The 15,783-nt window shown below is 50.6% G+C and overlaps 1 protein-coding gene across 9 annotated transcripts in view; it reads right to left on the bottom strand.

Annotated features, from left to right (window-relative positions):
* KCNIP2 (potassium voltage-gated channel interacting protein 2) overlaps positions 1-15,000 on the bottom strand; it is a 42,200-nt gene extending 27,200 nt beyond the window's left edge. For 8 of the 9 annotated variants that reach the window (XM_038758211.1, XM_038758214.1, XM_038758210.1 and 5 more), the window contains exon 1: positions 14,876-15,000. In XM_038758211.1, coding sequence (XP_038614139.1) covers positions 14,876-14,948 — 73 coding nt within the window. In that variant the 5' untranslated portion in view covers positions 14,949-15,000. The remainder of the gene's footprint in view (positions 1-14,875) is intronic. The other variant, XM_038758218.1, reaches the window with a different exon arrangement.
* Between the last annotated feature and the right edge of the window lie 783 nt (positions 15,001-15,783).

Genomic DNA, 15,783 nt, shown 5'->3' with positions numbered 1-15,783 from the left:
GCAGACAAGTGGTGGGGATGGGATAAGAACCCAGGTCCTTTTGACTCCAAGGCCCACGCACTTTCCATTAAACCACACTGCTTCTCAACTGCATGTTTCAAAAATGCAGAGCCGCCTTCAACCTCCTGTCTCTAATTGCCCTTCTCCTTTCCCTTCAGCTTCTCTTCTATTAGCCCGAAGCTCTGCGGAACTTGGTCCCCTAACTGGCACCTGAAGGCATATAAACCCCATCTCCCACGGTGGGTTCCTGACAATGCCATCTGAGAGAGTTTGAAGATCATGGAATGCAAATAATAATAGTAATAGTAATGATAATTGTGGCATTTGTTAAACCCTTACTCTGCGCCAGGCTGGGGTGGATACGAGCAAATCGGCTTGGACACGGTCCTTATCCCACATGGGGCTCACAGTCCTAATCCCCATTTTACAACTGCGGTAACTGAGGTAAAAAGAAGTTGTGACTTGCCCAAGGTCACACAGCAGACATGTGGCGGAGGTGGAAATAGAACCCATTCATTCATTCATTCAATCGTATTTATTGAGCGCTTACTGTGTGCAGAGCACTGTACTAAGCGCTTGGGAAGTACAAGTTGGCAACATATAGAGATGGTCCCTACCCAACAACGGGCTCACAGTCTAGAAGGGGGAGACAGACAACAAAACAAAATATAATAACAAAATAAATAGAATAGTAAATATGTACAAGTAAAATAAATAGAGTAATAAATCTGTACAAACATATATACAGGTGCTGTGGGGAGGGGAAGGAGGTGGGGCAGGGGGGATGGGGAGGGGGAGAGGAAGGAGGGGGCGCAGTCTGGGAAGGCCTCCCGGAGGAGGTGAGCTCTCAGTAGAGCTTTGAAGGGAGGAAGAGAGCTAGCTTGGTGGATGTGCGGAGGGAAGGCATTCCAGGCCATGGGGAGGACGTGGACCGGGGGTCGACGGCGGGACAGGCGAGAACGAGGCACAGTGAGGAAGCTAGTGGCGGCAGAGGAGCGGAGGGTGCGGGCTGGGCTGTAGAAGGAGAGAAGGGAGGTGAGGTAGGAGGGGGGCGAGGTGATGGACAGCCTTGAAGTCGACAGTGAGGAGTTTTTGCCTGATGCGTAGGTTGACTGGTAGCCACTGGAGATTTTTGAGGAGGGGAGTAACATGCCCAGAGCATTTCTGCACAAAGATGATCCGGGCAGCAGTGTGAAGTATAGATTGAAGTGGGGAGAGACAGGAGGATGGGAGATCAGAGAGGAGGCTGATGCAGTAATCCAGTCGGGATAGGATGAAAGATTGAACCAGCAGGGTAGCGGTTTGGATGGAGAGGAAAGGGTGGATCTTGGCTATGTTGCAGAGGTGAGACTGGCAGTTTTTGGTGACGGATTGGATGTGAGGGGTGAGTGCGAGAACAGAGTCGAGGATGACACCAAGGTTGCGGGCTTGTGAGACGGGAAGGATGGTAGTGCCGTCAACAGTGACGGGAAAGTCAGGGAGAGGGCAGGGTTTGGGAGGGAAGATAAGGAGTTCAGTCTTGGACATATTGAGTTTTAGATGGCGGGCAGATATCCAGATGGAGATGTCTTGAAGGCAGGAGGAGACACGAGCTTGAAGGGAGGGAGAGACAGCAGGGGCAGAGATGTAGATTTGGGTGTCATCAGCGTAGAGATGATAGTTGAAGCTGTGGGAGCGAATGAGTTCACCAAGGGAGTGAGTGTAGGTAGAGAACAGACAGGGACCAAGAACTGACCCTTGAGGAGCCCCTACAGTAAGGGGATGGGAGGGGGAGGAGGAGCCTGCGAAAGAGACTGAGAATCAACGGTCAGAGAGATAAGAAGAGAACCAGGAGAGGACAGAGTCTGTGAAGCCAAGGTTGGATAGCATGTTGAGGAGAAGGGGGTGGTCCACAGTGTCGAAGGTAGCCGAGAGGTCGAGGAGGATTAGGATGGAGTAGGAGCCGTTGGATTTGGCAAGCAGGAGGTCACCGGTGACCTTTGTGAGGGCAGTTTCGGTGGAATGTAGGGGACGGATTTTTTAGTTATTTTGTTAGTATGTTTGGTTTTGTTCTCTGTCTCCCCCTTTTAGACTGTGAGCCCACTGTTGGGTAGGGACTGTCTCTATATGTTGCCAATTTGTACTTCCCAAGCGCTTAGTACAGTGCTCTGCACATAGTAAGCGCTCAATAAATACGATTGATGATGATGAAGGAAGCCAGACTGGAGGGGATGGAGGAGAGAGTTGGCGCTGAGGAAATCGAGGCAGCGGGTGTAGACGACTCGTTCAAGGAGTTTGGAAAGGAATGGTAGGAGGCAGATAGGGCGATAACTAGAAAGGAAGGTGGGGTCAAGAGAGGCTTTTTTAGGATGGGGGAGACGTGGGCATGTTTGAAGGCAGAGGGGAAGGAACCAGTGGAGACAACTTCTCCACGCCTCAGTACCCTCATCTGCAAAATGGGGATGAAGACTGTGAGCCCCACGTGGGACAACCTGATTCCTTTGTATCCCCCAAGTGCTTAGAACAATCATATTTATTGAGTGCTTACTGTGTGCAGAGCACTGTACTAAGGGCTTGGCAACATATAGAGGCGGTCCCTACCCAACAGTGGGCTCACAGGAGAACGGTGCTTTGCACATAGTAAGCGCTTAACAAGTACCATCATCATCATCATCCTCCTCACCGTACCTTGTTCTCGCCTGTCCCGCCATCGACCCCCGGCCCACGTCATCCCCCGGGCCTGGAATGCCCCCCCTCTGCCCATCCGCCAAGCTAGCTCTCTTCCTCCCTTCAAGGCCCTACTGAGAGCTCACCTCCTCCAGGAGGCCTTCCCAGACTGAGCCCCTTCCTTCCTCTCCCCCTCGTCCCCCCTCCATCCCCCCCATCTTACCTCCTTCCCTTCCCCACAGCACCTGTATATATGTATATATGTTTGTACATATTTATTACTCTATTCATTTTACTTGTACATATCTATTCTATTTATTTTATTTTGTTAGTATGTTTGGTTTTGTTCTCTGTCTCCCCCTTCTAGACTGTGAGCCCACTGTTGGGTAGGGACTGTCTCTATATGTTGCCAACTTGGACTTCCCAAGCGCTTAGTCCAGTGCTCTGCACACAGTAAGTGCTCAATAAATACGATTGATTGATTGGTTGATTGATATAGAGGCGGTCCCTACCCAACAGTGGGCCCACAGGAGAACGGTGCTTTGCATATAGTAAGCGCTTAACAAGTACCATCATCATCATCACCATCATCATCTCCCCCCAAACCCGAGCCTGTGCCCGCTCTTTCCCTCTCTTTTTGGGGGGGTGTGGGGGGGTGCACGCCCTCCTTGCGCCCACTAGGTGGCACTGTGCCCCCAGGCTGGGGGGGTGGTGCGAGGCGCAGGCTTTAGTTTCTGGTCCTTAAACGGGAGGGTGGCAGGGAATTCCATGGAGAGATTTCCATGGAAAGATCAACCTCCCTGCCACCCTCCCATCCCTCAGGCCACTTGGATCAACGTCCAGGCTGCTCCGAGGCCCCGTCTGGGCCCTATGGTGACCCCAAACGATCTAGGATACCTCTTCCAGAACTCCCATCAATCAATCAATCGGATTTACTGAGCGCTTCCTGTGTGCAGAGCACTGGACTGAGCGCTTGGGAAGTACAAGTTGGCAACATAGAGAGACAGTGAGTCAATCAATCAATCAGTCCTATTTATTGAGCGTTTACTGTGTGCAGAGCACTGGACTAAGCGCTGGGAAGTACAAGTTGACAACATAGAAAGACAGTCCGTCAATCAATCAATCAGTCGTATTTATTGAGCGCTTACTGTGTGCAGAGCACTGGATGAAGCGTTGGGAAGTACAAGTTGGCAACATAGAGAGACAGTCAGTCAATCAATCAATCGTATTTATTGAGCGCTTACTGTGTGCAGAGCACTGGACGAAGCGCCGGGAAGTACAAGTTGGCAACATAGAGAGACAGTCAATCAATCAATCAATCGTATTTATTGAGCGCTTACTGTGTGCAGAGCACTGGACTAAGCGCTTGGGAAGTACAAGTTGGCAACATAGAGAGACAGTCAGTCAATCAATCAATCAGTCCTATTTATTGAGCGCTTACTGTGTGCAGAGCACTGGACTAAGCACTGGGAAGGACAAGTTGGCAACATAGAGAGACAGTCAGTCAGTCAATCAATCAATCAATCGTATTTATTGAGCACTTACTGTGTGCAGAGCACTGGACTAAGCGCTGGGAAGTACAAGTTGGCAACATATAGAGACAGTCCCTACCCAACAGGGGGCTCACAGTCTAAAAGGGGTGACAGAGAACAAAACCAAACATACTAACAAAATAAAATAAATAGAATAGATATGTACAAGTAAAATAAATAGAGTAATAAATATGTACAGACATATATACATATATACTCCAGCCCCGTGGATAATAATAATAATAATGTTGGTATTTGTTAACTGCTTACTATGTGCCAAGCACTGTTCTATTCATTCATTCATTCAATCGTATTCATTGAGTGCTTACTGTATGCAGAGCACTGTACTAAGCGCTCTCTCCCCCTCCTCTCCCTCTCCATCCCCCCCCGCCTTACCTCCTTCCCTTCCCCACAGCACCTGTATATATGCATATGTTTGTACGTATTTATTACTCTATTTATTTTTTTTACTTGTACATATCTATTCTATTTATTTTGTTAATTTGTTTTGTTTTGTTCTCTGTCTCCCCCTTCTAGACTGTAAGCCCAATGTTGGGTAGGGACCGTCTCTATATGTTGCCAACTTGTACTTCCCAAGCACTTAGTACAGTGCTCTGCACACAATAAGCGCTCAATAAATACGATTGATTGATTACAAGTCGGCAACATATAGAGACGGTCCCTACCCAACAGCGGGCTCACAGTCTAGAAGGGGGAGATAGACAACAAAACAAAACATATTAACAAAATAAAATAAATAGAATAGTAAATATGTACAAGTAAAATAGAGTAATAAATCTGTACAGGTGCTGTGGGGAGGGGAAGGAGGTAGGGCGGGGGGGATGGCGAGGGGGAGGAGGGGGACATCACCACTTGTCTGCTGTGTGCCCTTGGGCAAGTCACTCCACCTCTCTGGGCCTCAGTTGCCTCATCTTAAAATGAGGATTAAGGTTGTGAGCCCCACTTGGGACAACCTGCCTATCTTGTTTCTACCCCAGCACTTAGAACAGTGCTTGGCACATAGTAAGCACTCTATCAATCAATCGTATTTATTGAGCTCTTACTGTGTGCAGAGCACTGTACTAAGCACTCTACCTTACTAAGCGCTGGGGGGGATACAAGTTAATCAGGGTTGTCCCCCATGGGATGCCCCCATGCCCTGGTGGACACTGTCTTTTTTACCTGGAGACTGAACACTTTGTTGGACTACAGGGAGGATGATAATAATAATAATGGCATTTGTTAAGCGCTTACTATGTGCAAAGCACTGTTCTAAGCGCGGGGGGGATACAAGGTGATCAGGTTGTCCCACGTGGGGCTCACTGTCTTAATCCCCATTTTACAGATGAGGGAACTGAGGCCCAGGGAAGTGAAGTGACTAGCCCAAAGTCACACAGCTGACAAGCGGCGGAGTCGGAATTAGAACCCATGACCTCTGGCTCCCAAGCCCGGGCTCTTTCCACTGAGCCACGCTGCTTCTGATGGGGTCCAGAGGGTTCCCCCCAAGAGGACTCCCCAGCTCCACGACCTCCCCACTGCTTCCCTCTGCTTCCCAAACCCATTAGATATCACTAGAAATAGACGTTTCTGGTGGGAAGGGCTGAACCCCTGGGTTTATAGGGAGAGGAAGCTGGAAACACCTAAACATCTCTACATATTTTGTTAGTATGCTTGGTTTTGTTCTCTGTCTCCCCCTTTTAGACTGTGAGCCCACTGTTGGGTAGGGACTGCCTCTATATGTTGCCAATTTGTACTTCCCAAGCGCTTAGTACGGTGCTCTGCACATAGTAAGCGCTCAATAAATACGATTGATGATATTTTCTTATCCGGGAAAGTTTCTCTTGGTCCCGCTGATCAGGTAATCCGGGCTGAGTAGCCAGGTCGGGGGTGGAGATGTGGTGGGGGTACATATTTACTATTCAATTTATTTTGTCTTGTACATATTTACTATTCTATTTATTTTGTTAATGATGTGCATATAGCTTTAATTCTATTTGTTCCGACGATTTTGACACCTGTCTACATGTTTTGTTTCGTTGTCTGCCTCCCCCTTCTAGACTGTGAGCCCCTTGTTGGGAAGGGACCGTCTCTAGATGTTGCCGACTTGTACTTCCCAAGCGCTTAGTACAGTGCTCTGCACACAGTCAGCGCTCAATAAATACGATTGAATGACTGAATGAATGAGGGAAACCAGAGCGAGGTGGGGGAGAGGACAGAGAGCATGGAGTCAGAGGACACAGAAGGGTAGACTGTGAGCCCACTGTTGGGTAGGAACTGTCTCTATATGTTGCCAACTTGTACTTCCCAAGTGCTTAGTACAGTGCTCTGCACACAGTAAGCGCTCAATAAATACGATTGATTGATTGAGTGTCACCCTTAAAGGAGCCACCTGCCCAGGCCAATGTTGTAGCTAAAGGTTAAGAGGGCAAGGAGCAAGGAGTCTTGGAGCCTCTGTGAGAAGGAGCAGATGGGGCATGAGAGTGGCAGACAGGCAAGCTCTGAAGAGGTTAAAAGAAAAAACCCAACAACAATGACAACAACCCGGTTTGGGTCTTTTCACAGGAGCATTTAGATCTTGCCGCAGAACGGCCACGGGAAAACCCACATCGTCCCCCAAGACATACACACAATTTAAGAGCCGCAGAGCTACAGCCTCCCAACGTCCCCACAGATGTGTCCCTTGGACTCTAGTGCCGGGAGAGAGAATAATAATAATAATAATAATAATGATGGTATTTGTTAAGTACTTCCTATGTGCCAAGCACTGTTCTAAGCCCTGGAGTAGATACAAGGTTGTTCCACGTGGGGCTCACAGTCTTATCCCCCATTTTACAAGTGAGGTAACTGAGGCTCAAAGAAATTAAGTGACGCCCACAGTCATACAGCTCATAGGTGGCGGAGCCGAATTAGTACCCACAACCTCTGACTCTCAAGCCCGTGTTCTTTCCACTAGGCCACGCTGCTTCCCAAGCAATCAGTCGATTGTGTGTATTAAGCAGTTACTGCGTGCAGAACTCTGTACCAAGCTCTTGGGAGAGTACACCACAACAAAGTTGGCAAACACATTTCCTGTCTGCAACGAGTTTACAGTCTAGAGGAAGACCCCGAGTTTCTGGGGCAGAGGAGAGACGACACCATCGCTGCTGCCAACTAGTACTTCCCGAGCGCTTAGTACAGTGCTCTGCACACAGTAAGCGCTCAATAAATACGATTGATTGATTGCTGGGTCCGGGAGGCTCCCGACTAGTGGGAGAAGGAGGGAGGAGAGACCCCCAACCTCCATCCCTACCATCGCTGCTGCCAACTTGTACTTCCCAAGCGCTTAGTACAGTGCTCTGCACACAGTAAATGCTCAATAAATACGATTGATTGATTGCTGGGTCCGGGAGGCTCCCGACTAGTGGGAGAAGGAGGGAGGAGAGACCCCCAACCTCCATCCCTGCTACTGGCAATTGTCCCCTCCCATGGGGCCTGCTTTCCCTCCTCTCCCTCTCCCCGGCTGCTGCCCTCCAGGGATCAGCAGAGCCCACCCCACGCGGGGTAGAGAGTGGGGAAGGATGATGTTTCAGGACAAAGCTTTTAGGTCCATATAATAATTATGGTATTTGTTAAACGCTATGTGCCAAGCACTGTTCTAAGCACTAGAGTAGATACAAAGTAATCAGGTTGGACACAGTCCCTATCCCACATGGGGCTCTCAATCAATCAATCAATCAATCGTATTTATTGAGCGCTTACTGTGTGCAGAGCACTGTACTAAGTACAAGTTGGCAACACATAGAGACAGTCCCTATCCAACAGTGGGCTCACAGTCTAGAAGGGGGAGACAGAGAACAAAACCAAACGTATTAACAATATAAAATAAATAGAATAGATATGTACAAGTAAAATAAATAGAGTAATAAATATGTACAAACATATATACAGGTCATTTTACAGATGAGGTAACAGGCACAGAGAGGTTAAGTGACTTGCCCAAGATCACACAGCAGACAGTTGGCGGAGGGAGGATTAGAACCCACGACCTCTGACTCCCAAATCCGTGCTCTTGCCACCAGGCCATGTTCAATCGCTGTGTGAATTCTCTTGCCCTACTTAGGTCCCCTCGTCCCTAGTCCCTCGTCCGCAGGCCCGGGGGGTTTCACAAATAGAACAAACACACGGCAGGCCTCGCTTCGGTTCCCTTGTCTACACGGGCCGGGGCTGAGTCCAGAATTGGCCTTGAAAGCCCCCAGAGTAACACCGCGGGTCCAATCTGGCCGGGGTAAGGAGGGGTGGGAGCCCCAGCAACTTTCTAGGTGACCCCTTTATCAATCAATCGTATTTATTGAACGATTACTGTGTGCAGAGCACTGTTCTAAGCGCTTGGGAAGTACAAGTTGGCAACATCTAGAGACAGTCCCTACCCAACAGTGGGCTCACAGTCTAAAAGGGGGAGACGGAGAACAAAACCAAACATACTAACAAAATAAAATAAATAGGATATGTACAAGTAAAATAAATAATAATAATGATGATGATGGCATTTGTTAAGCGCTTACTATGTGCGAAGCACTGTTCTAAGCGCGGGGGGGATACAAGGTGATCAGGTTGTCCCACGTGGGGCTCACTGTCTTAATCCCCATTTTACAGATGAGGGAACTGAGGCCCAGGGAAGTGAAGTGACTAGCCCAAAGTCACACAGCTGACAAGCGGCGGAGCCGGGATTAGAACCCATGACCTCTGGATCCCAAGCCCGGGCTCTTTCCACTGAGCCACGCTGCTTCTGATGGGTTCCTTTAGGGTAGAGGGGGAAGGAAGGGGGGCAAGGGGATATATCTGCTAATGAGGTGTTAATAGCTCCTTCCGCCCCTCCCTCCATTTATTCAATTAACTGGGAAAGAGGAGGAGGCCGCGGATTCCGCTAATGGAGAGAGAAGTAATTAGTGCGGGAAACAAACACTGACTAATGAGGCACTAATGAAGGGGAAGGGACAGGGACCTCTTTCTGCTTCCCTCTTCCTCCCCTCATCCTCCTCTCCATCCCCACTCTTCCTCCCCTTCCCATGGACTCCCGTGAACCGAGCCCCCCCACCCCCACCCCGATCAGGTGTCACCAAAGCTCTCCCGCCCCCCTTCAAGCGCTTAGTACAGTGCTCTGCACATAGTAAGCGCTCAATAAATACGATTGATTGATTGATTCTCCGGCTTCCCGGGAAGGAGGTCGGGGCTAAGATGAGCTAGGGAGCTCAGATTCCCGAGTCCAGGGCTGTGCCTCCATAATAATAATGATGGCATTCATTAAGCGCTTACTATGTGCAAAGCACTGTTCTAAGCGCTGGGGAGGTTACAAGGTGATCAGGTTGTCCCATGTGCACAGTCTCAATCCCCATTTTACAGATGAGGTAACTGAGGCACAGAGAAGTGAAGTGACTTGCCCAAAGTCACACAGCTGACAATTGGCGGAGTTGGGGTTTGAACCCATGACCTCTGACTCCAAAGCCCGGGCTCTTCTCCACTCCAAGGGGCTTGTGGGGAGGGAGAGGGAGAGGGGTATAGTGGAAGCAATTGGCTGGAGTCACGACAAATCGTTGGTAAAAATAATTATTGTAATAATCAACCATATTTAATGCTCACTTACTGGGTGCACAGAACTGTACTAACAATATTACAGGGTTTGTAAGCACGTTCCCTGCTCACAAGGAAGATTCATTCATTCATTCATTCAATCGTATTTACTGAGCGCTGACTGTGTGCAGAGCACTGTACTAAGCGCTTGGGGTTGCCTGGGGGCATCGGGGAGGAGGGAAAGATAGTGTCAATCAATCAATGAATGCTAACCCTTCCCTTTCCCAAATTCCATCCTGTCCTTCCCAGTCCGAGACTATCTCTGATGGCCTTGTGGTCCTCACCCCTGCGCCCAAGACCCCCACAGTGGTGAAAGGTGAAACGGGGTTGGAGGGAGAATCGCAGCCTTGCCTTTCTCCCCGGAACTCAATCTACTGAGCAGCAGCTCCAAAAATCATCACCAGGCCCTCTGTATGCTATCGCCTCCTCTCTACCGTTCGCCCCAACAAAGAGCCGCCTCCACCCTAAGTCCAGTCCTTTCCAACACACATTTGCGCTTCCTCTGGGTGCCAAGCCCTGAACTGGGTGCTGCCCCTGTGGAGCTGGCCTTCTGTTGCAGATGAGGCGCACACACGTGCGAGGACACATGCACGGACAGAGGAACAGTTAAAGAAACAAAGATCCGGGGAAGCCCCTCAGCTCTCCTGGATCTGCGGTCTGTCCTCTGGACACCACTGACTGATGCTAAAGGAGCACACCTTCCACATCTGCACCTGCATATCCAGATGGGCATACTGACAAAGCCAAACAGAAGTACCCACTCAGGTTACAGAAGTCCATACGCACGGAAGCATTCAAATAAACAGTGGCAAAGCCATATTCGGATAACAAAGATGCAGCATAAGTACATCCCATTTGGACATATTCTCAGAGGCACACTTTCACTCACACTCTCTATACATCCAAACATATATAGACCCAGAGACACCCACGTAGATAGACAGAGAAGTAGACCCAAAGAGAGACACTTTAGCACATTCACCAGCCATACGTACATTCATGCATATAGAGTGCATAGATACATATTTACACACATATCGTCCTTCCCAGAGAACACAGGCAAACTTGAACACACCCAAAGACGCTCACACAGACACATACAGATACATTTACCCATATACACTCTCGCACTCCCAACCCTCACTCTGGGAAGTCAAGAAGTCCAGCCAGCAAAGGTGGAGCTGAGGGCAGCATGAGAGGGGAAACAGGAAGGGGTCACCCCCTAAAGCACACACACCCCCAAACCTCCCCAAGGTGCAGCATCCTCCCCTCTGGTTCCAGAACTGGGCTGTGCATCCCCTTCCCCTGTAAATGTCCCCTCCCACTGCTAGGCAGGAAAGAGAAAGCTTTCGGTTCCTAGTTTGGGGAGAGAGGCCTTAAATATGAACCTCAGTGCCAGAAGGATCTCCAAGGTGTGGGGAGCCACCTCTGGTCCATGGACCCGAATTCCTAGACTCCAGGCTTTAGTACAGTGCTCTGCACGTAGTAAGCGCTCAATAAATACGATTGATGATGACAGGGCCCTGGGCTGACAAGTAAAGGAGCCAGAACCGGTCAAGGGAGGCAGGCTGGAGGCTGATCCCCGGCTGGGCAGCAGGCCCAGAAAGATGCCTGGGTCCCCTCCTTGTCAGGGGTGGGCCAGGCTGAATGACCTGGGGGATCTTTGGGGGTGAGTGGCCCAAGGAGGAAGGGAAGCCTGGGATCAGGAGTCGAACTCGCAGCCCAAGGAATGAGGACAGGTGCTCCCTGGGCCTCAGCCCTGTTCAGGACCATTGTGTCCATTCGCCCTGTGGTTGAGCCATGGATGTAGCCAGACCTTCCCCCTTTCTCCCCCAGCCCATTGAGCCCAGAGAGGCAGCAAGGGCTAGGACTGGTACCCAGACACCCGAGGCACACAGACACACACCTACATACACAGACACACACAGACACACACACACACACACACACACACAGACATACGGGCCCACAGGAATACACTACCACAAGATACATGTACGCGTGCAGAGAGATACACTCACACCCAGAAATGTTTGCCCATACCCACACATAGTCAGTCTATCCCCCACAAAATTTCAAAAGACTCACACACACACACACACACACACACACACACACACACACACAGACACACCGGCCCACAGGAATACACTCCCACAAGATACACATATGCATGCACAGAGATACACTCACACCCAGAAATGTTTGCCCAGACCCACACACAGTCAGTCACTATCCCCCACAAAATCTCAAAAGGCTCACACACTCACATACACACACACGTACCGGCCCACAGGAATACACTCCCACAAGATACACGTACGCATGCACAGAGATACACTCATACCCACAAATGTTTGCCCAGACCCACACACAGTCAGTCACTATCCCCCACAAATTCTCAAAAGACTCACACACACACACACACAGACATACCGGCCCACAGGAATACACTCCCACAAGATACACGTACGCATGCACAGTGATACACTCACACCCAGAAACGTTTGCCCAGACCCACACACAGTCACTATCCCCCACAAAAATCTCAAAAGACTCACACACTCACGGATACCCACACAGGCACATAAGCAGTCGCAGTTACACAATCTCACAGATACGCACACTCGCAGAGTCCCACCTACAACTGCACACCCAGAGTCCCACACACAGACACATAGTTACACACACAACACACACACACACACACACACATATCCATCTCCGCTACCAGCAGCTGGCACATGGGCGCCAGCACTCCGGGGGAGGCACAGAGTTCTCCATGACAGCAAACGCCACACATACACGTACACACACGATCACGTATTCGGTGTTTTCACCTGCTGCCTCCTCATCCCTCTTCCACCCTAATTGGGAGCCCCGACGGGAGTTGTCAGACACCGCTCCCCCCCTAAAAAATACTAGGCATTTCGGGGGGCGATCGCTCCCAGGGAGGCCTGGAGGGAGCACCTGAAGCTGGGGGAGAGAGAGGATGGGGAGGGGACAACTGTGAGCTCGTTGTGGGCAGGGATTGTCATTCATTCAGTCGTATTTATTGAGCGCTTACTGTGTGCAGAGCACTGGACTAAGCGCTTGGGAAGTCCAAGTTGGCAACATCTAGAGACGGTCCCTACCCAACAGTGGGCTCACAGTCTAGAAGGGGGAGACAGAGAACAAAACAAAACAAAATAAAATAAATAGAATAAATAGGTACAAAAAAAATAAATAAATCAATAGAGTAATAAATACGTACAGACATATATACACATTCATTCAATCGTATTTATTGAGCGCTTACTGTGTGCAGAGCACTGTACTAAGCGCTTGGGAAGTACAAGTTGGCAACACATAGAGACGGTCCCTACCCAACAGTGGGCTCACAGTCTAGAAGGGGGAGACATTCATTCCTTCATTCATTCATTCAATCGTATATATTGAGCGCTTACTGTGTGCAGAGCACTGTACTAAGCGCTTGGGAAGTCCAAGTTGGCAACATCTAGAGACGGCCCCTACCCAACAGCGGGCTCCCAGTCTAGAAGGGGGAGACATTAATTCATTAATTCACTCAATCGTATTTATTGAGCGCTTACTGTGTGCAGAGCACTGTACTAAGCAATCAATCAATCATCAATCGTATTTATTGAGCTCTTCCTGGGTGCAGGGCACTGGACTAAGCGCTTGGGAAGTCCAAGTTGGCAACATCTAGCGACGGCCCCTATCCAACAGCGGGCTCCCAGTCTAGAAGGGGGAGACATTAATTCCTTAATTCACTCAATCGTATTTATTGAGCGCTTACTGTGTGCAGAGCACTGTACTAAGCAATCAATCAATCGTATTTATTGAGCGCTGACTGTGTGCAGAGCACCGTACTAAGCGCTTGGGAAGTCCAAGCCGGCAACATCTAGCGACGGCCCCTACCCAACAGCGGGCTCCCAGTCTAGAAGGGGGAGACATTAATTCCCTAATTCACTCAATCGTATTTATTGAGCGCTTACTGTGTGCAGAGCACTGTACTAAGCAATCAATCAATCATCAATCGTATTTATTGAGCTCTTCCTGGGTGCAGGGCACTGGACTAAGCGCTTGGGAAGTCCAAGTCGGCAACATCTAGCGACGGCCCCTATCCAACAGCGGGCTCCCAGTCTAGAAGGGGGAGACATTAATTCCTTAATTCACTCAATCGTATTTATTGAGCGCTTACTGTGTGCAGAGCACTGTACTAAGCAATCAATCAATCGTATTTATTGAGCGCTGACTGTGTGCAGAACACCGTACTAAGCGCTTGGGAAGTCCAAGCCGGCAACATCTAGCGACGGCCCCTACCCAACAGCGGGCTCCCAGTCTAGAAGGGGGAGACATTAATTCCCTAATTCACTCAATCGTATTTATTGAGCGCTTACTGTGTGCAGAGCACCGTACTAAGCAATCAATCAATCATCAATCGTATTTACTGAGCTCTTCCTGAGTGCAGGGCACTGGACTAAGCGCTTGGGAAGTCCAAGTTGGCAACATCTAGCGACGGCCCCTATCCAACAGCGGGCTCCCAGTCTAGAAGGGGGAGACATTAATTCCTTAATTCACTCAATCGTATTTATTGAGCGCTTACTGTGTGCAGAGCACTGTACTAAGCAATCAATCAATCGTATTTATTGAGCGCTGACTGTGTGCAGAGCACTGTACTAAGCAATCAATCAATCAATCGTATTTATTGAGCGCTGACTGTGTGCACAGCACCGCACTAAGCGCTTGGAAAGTCCAAGCTGGCAACATCTAGAGACGGCCCCTACCCAACAGCGGGCTCCCAGTCTAGAAGGGGGAGACGGACGACAAAACCAGACGTATTCACAAAATAAAATAAATGGAATAAATACGCACAAATCCGTACAAACATATATGCATCTATACAGGTGGGGAAGGGGAGGAGGAGGGAAGGCCTCCTGGAGGTGGTGAGCTGTCAGTAGGGCCTTGAAGGGAGGAAGAGAGAGAGGGCAGGCCGGCTCGGCTGCCCCTGTGTGGGGCCCCCCAGGAGGATGCTGCACCTGCCCCGGTGTCCCCCCGTTGCCCCCCCCCCCCCCGGTGCCCGTACTCACCGGTCAGTTGGTCGTAGGAGCCGTCCAAGTCCCGGGAGTCGGACAGGCTGTCCTTGCGGCCCTGGCCCCGCATCGCCCCCCCGGAAAGCCTGCCCCCTGGCGGCCGGCTGGGGGGGGCGCCGCGCTCGGGGCTGGGCGGGCCGGCGGGCGGGGGGCGCCCCCTTCTGGCCGCGGCGCGCTGCCCCGGCCCGGCCCTGCTGGTCCTGCCCCCCCCCCCCCCACCGCCACCTACTCCCCTGTTGGGGGGTCGGGGGTCCTCCCGGGCTCCAGCTCGGCTCCACCGGCGCCCAACCGGCTCCGGCTGCCGCCAGAGGATCGCAGCCCCTTCCCGCTTCGCCTCCCTCCGCCCGCCCCCTCCCCGCCCCCCGCAGCCCGGCCAACGACGCCGCGATTGGCTCCCCCGCCCCGGAAAGGGGGAGGGGAGAGGGCAGCCCCCCCCCTCCCCCAGGACCCCTTTGTCCCCCAATCATCAGCATCAATCGGATTCATTGAGCGCTTACTATGTGCAGAGCACCGGACTAAGCGCTTGGGAAGTCCAAGTTGGCAACATCTAGAGACGGTCCCTACCCAACAGTGGGCTCATCATCATCATCAATCGGATTTATTGAGCGCTTACTATGTGCAGAGCGCCGAACTAAGCGCTTGGGAAGTCCAAGTTGGCAACATCTAGAGACGGTCCCTACCCAACAGTGGGCTCATCATCATCATCATCAATCGTATTTATTGAGCGCTTACAATGTGCAGAGCACCGGACTAAGCGCTTGGGAAGTCCAAGTTGGCAACATCTAGAGACAGTCCCTACCCAACAGTGGGCTCATCATCATCATCATCAGTCGGATTTATTGAGCGCTTACTATGTGCAGAGCGCCGGACTAAGCGCTTGGGAAGTCCAAGTTGGCAACATCTAG

This window comes from Tachyglossus aculeatus, chromosome 16, assembly GCF_015852505.1.
Source record: "Tachyglossus aculeatus isolate mTacAcu1 chromosome 16, mTacAcu1.pri, whole genome shotgun sequence".
Classification (NCBI taxonomy): Eukaryota; Metazoa; Chordata; class Mammalia; order Monotremata; family Tachyglossidae; genus Tachyglossus; species Tachyglossus aculeatus.
Note: the sequence above shows the minus strand (reverse complement) of the source record. Positions and strands in the feature narration are given on the sequence as shown.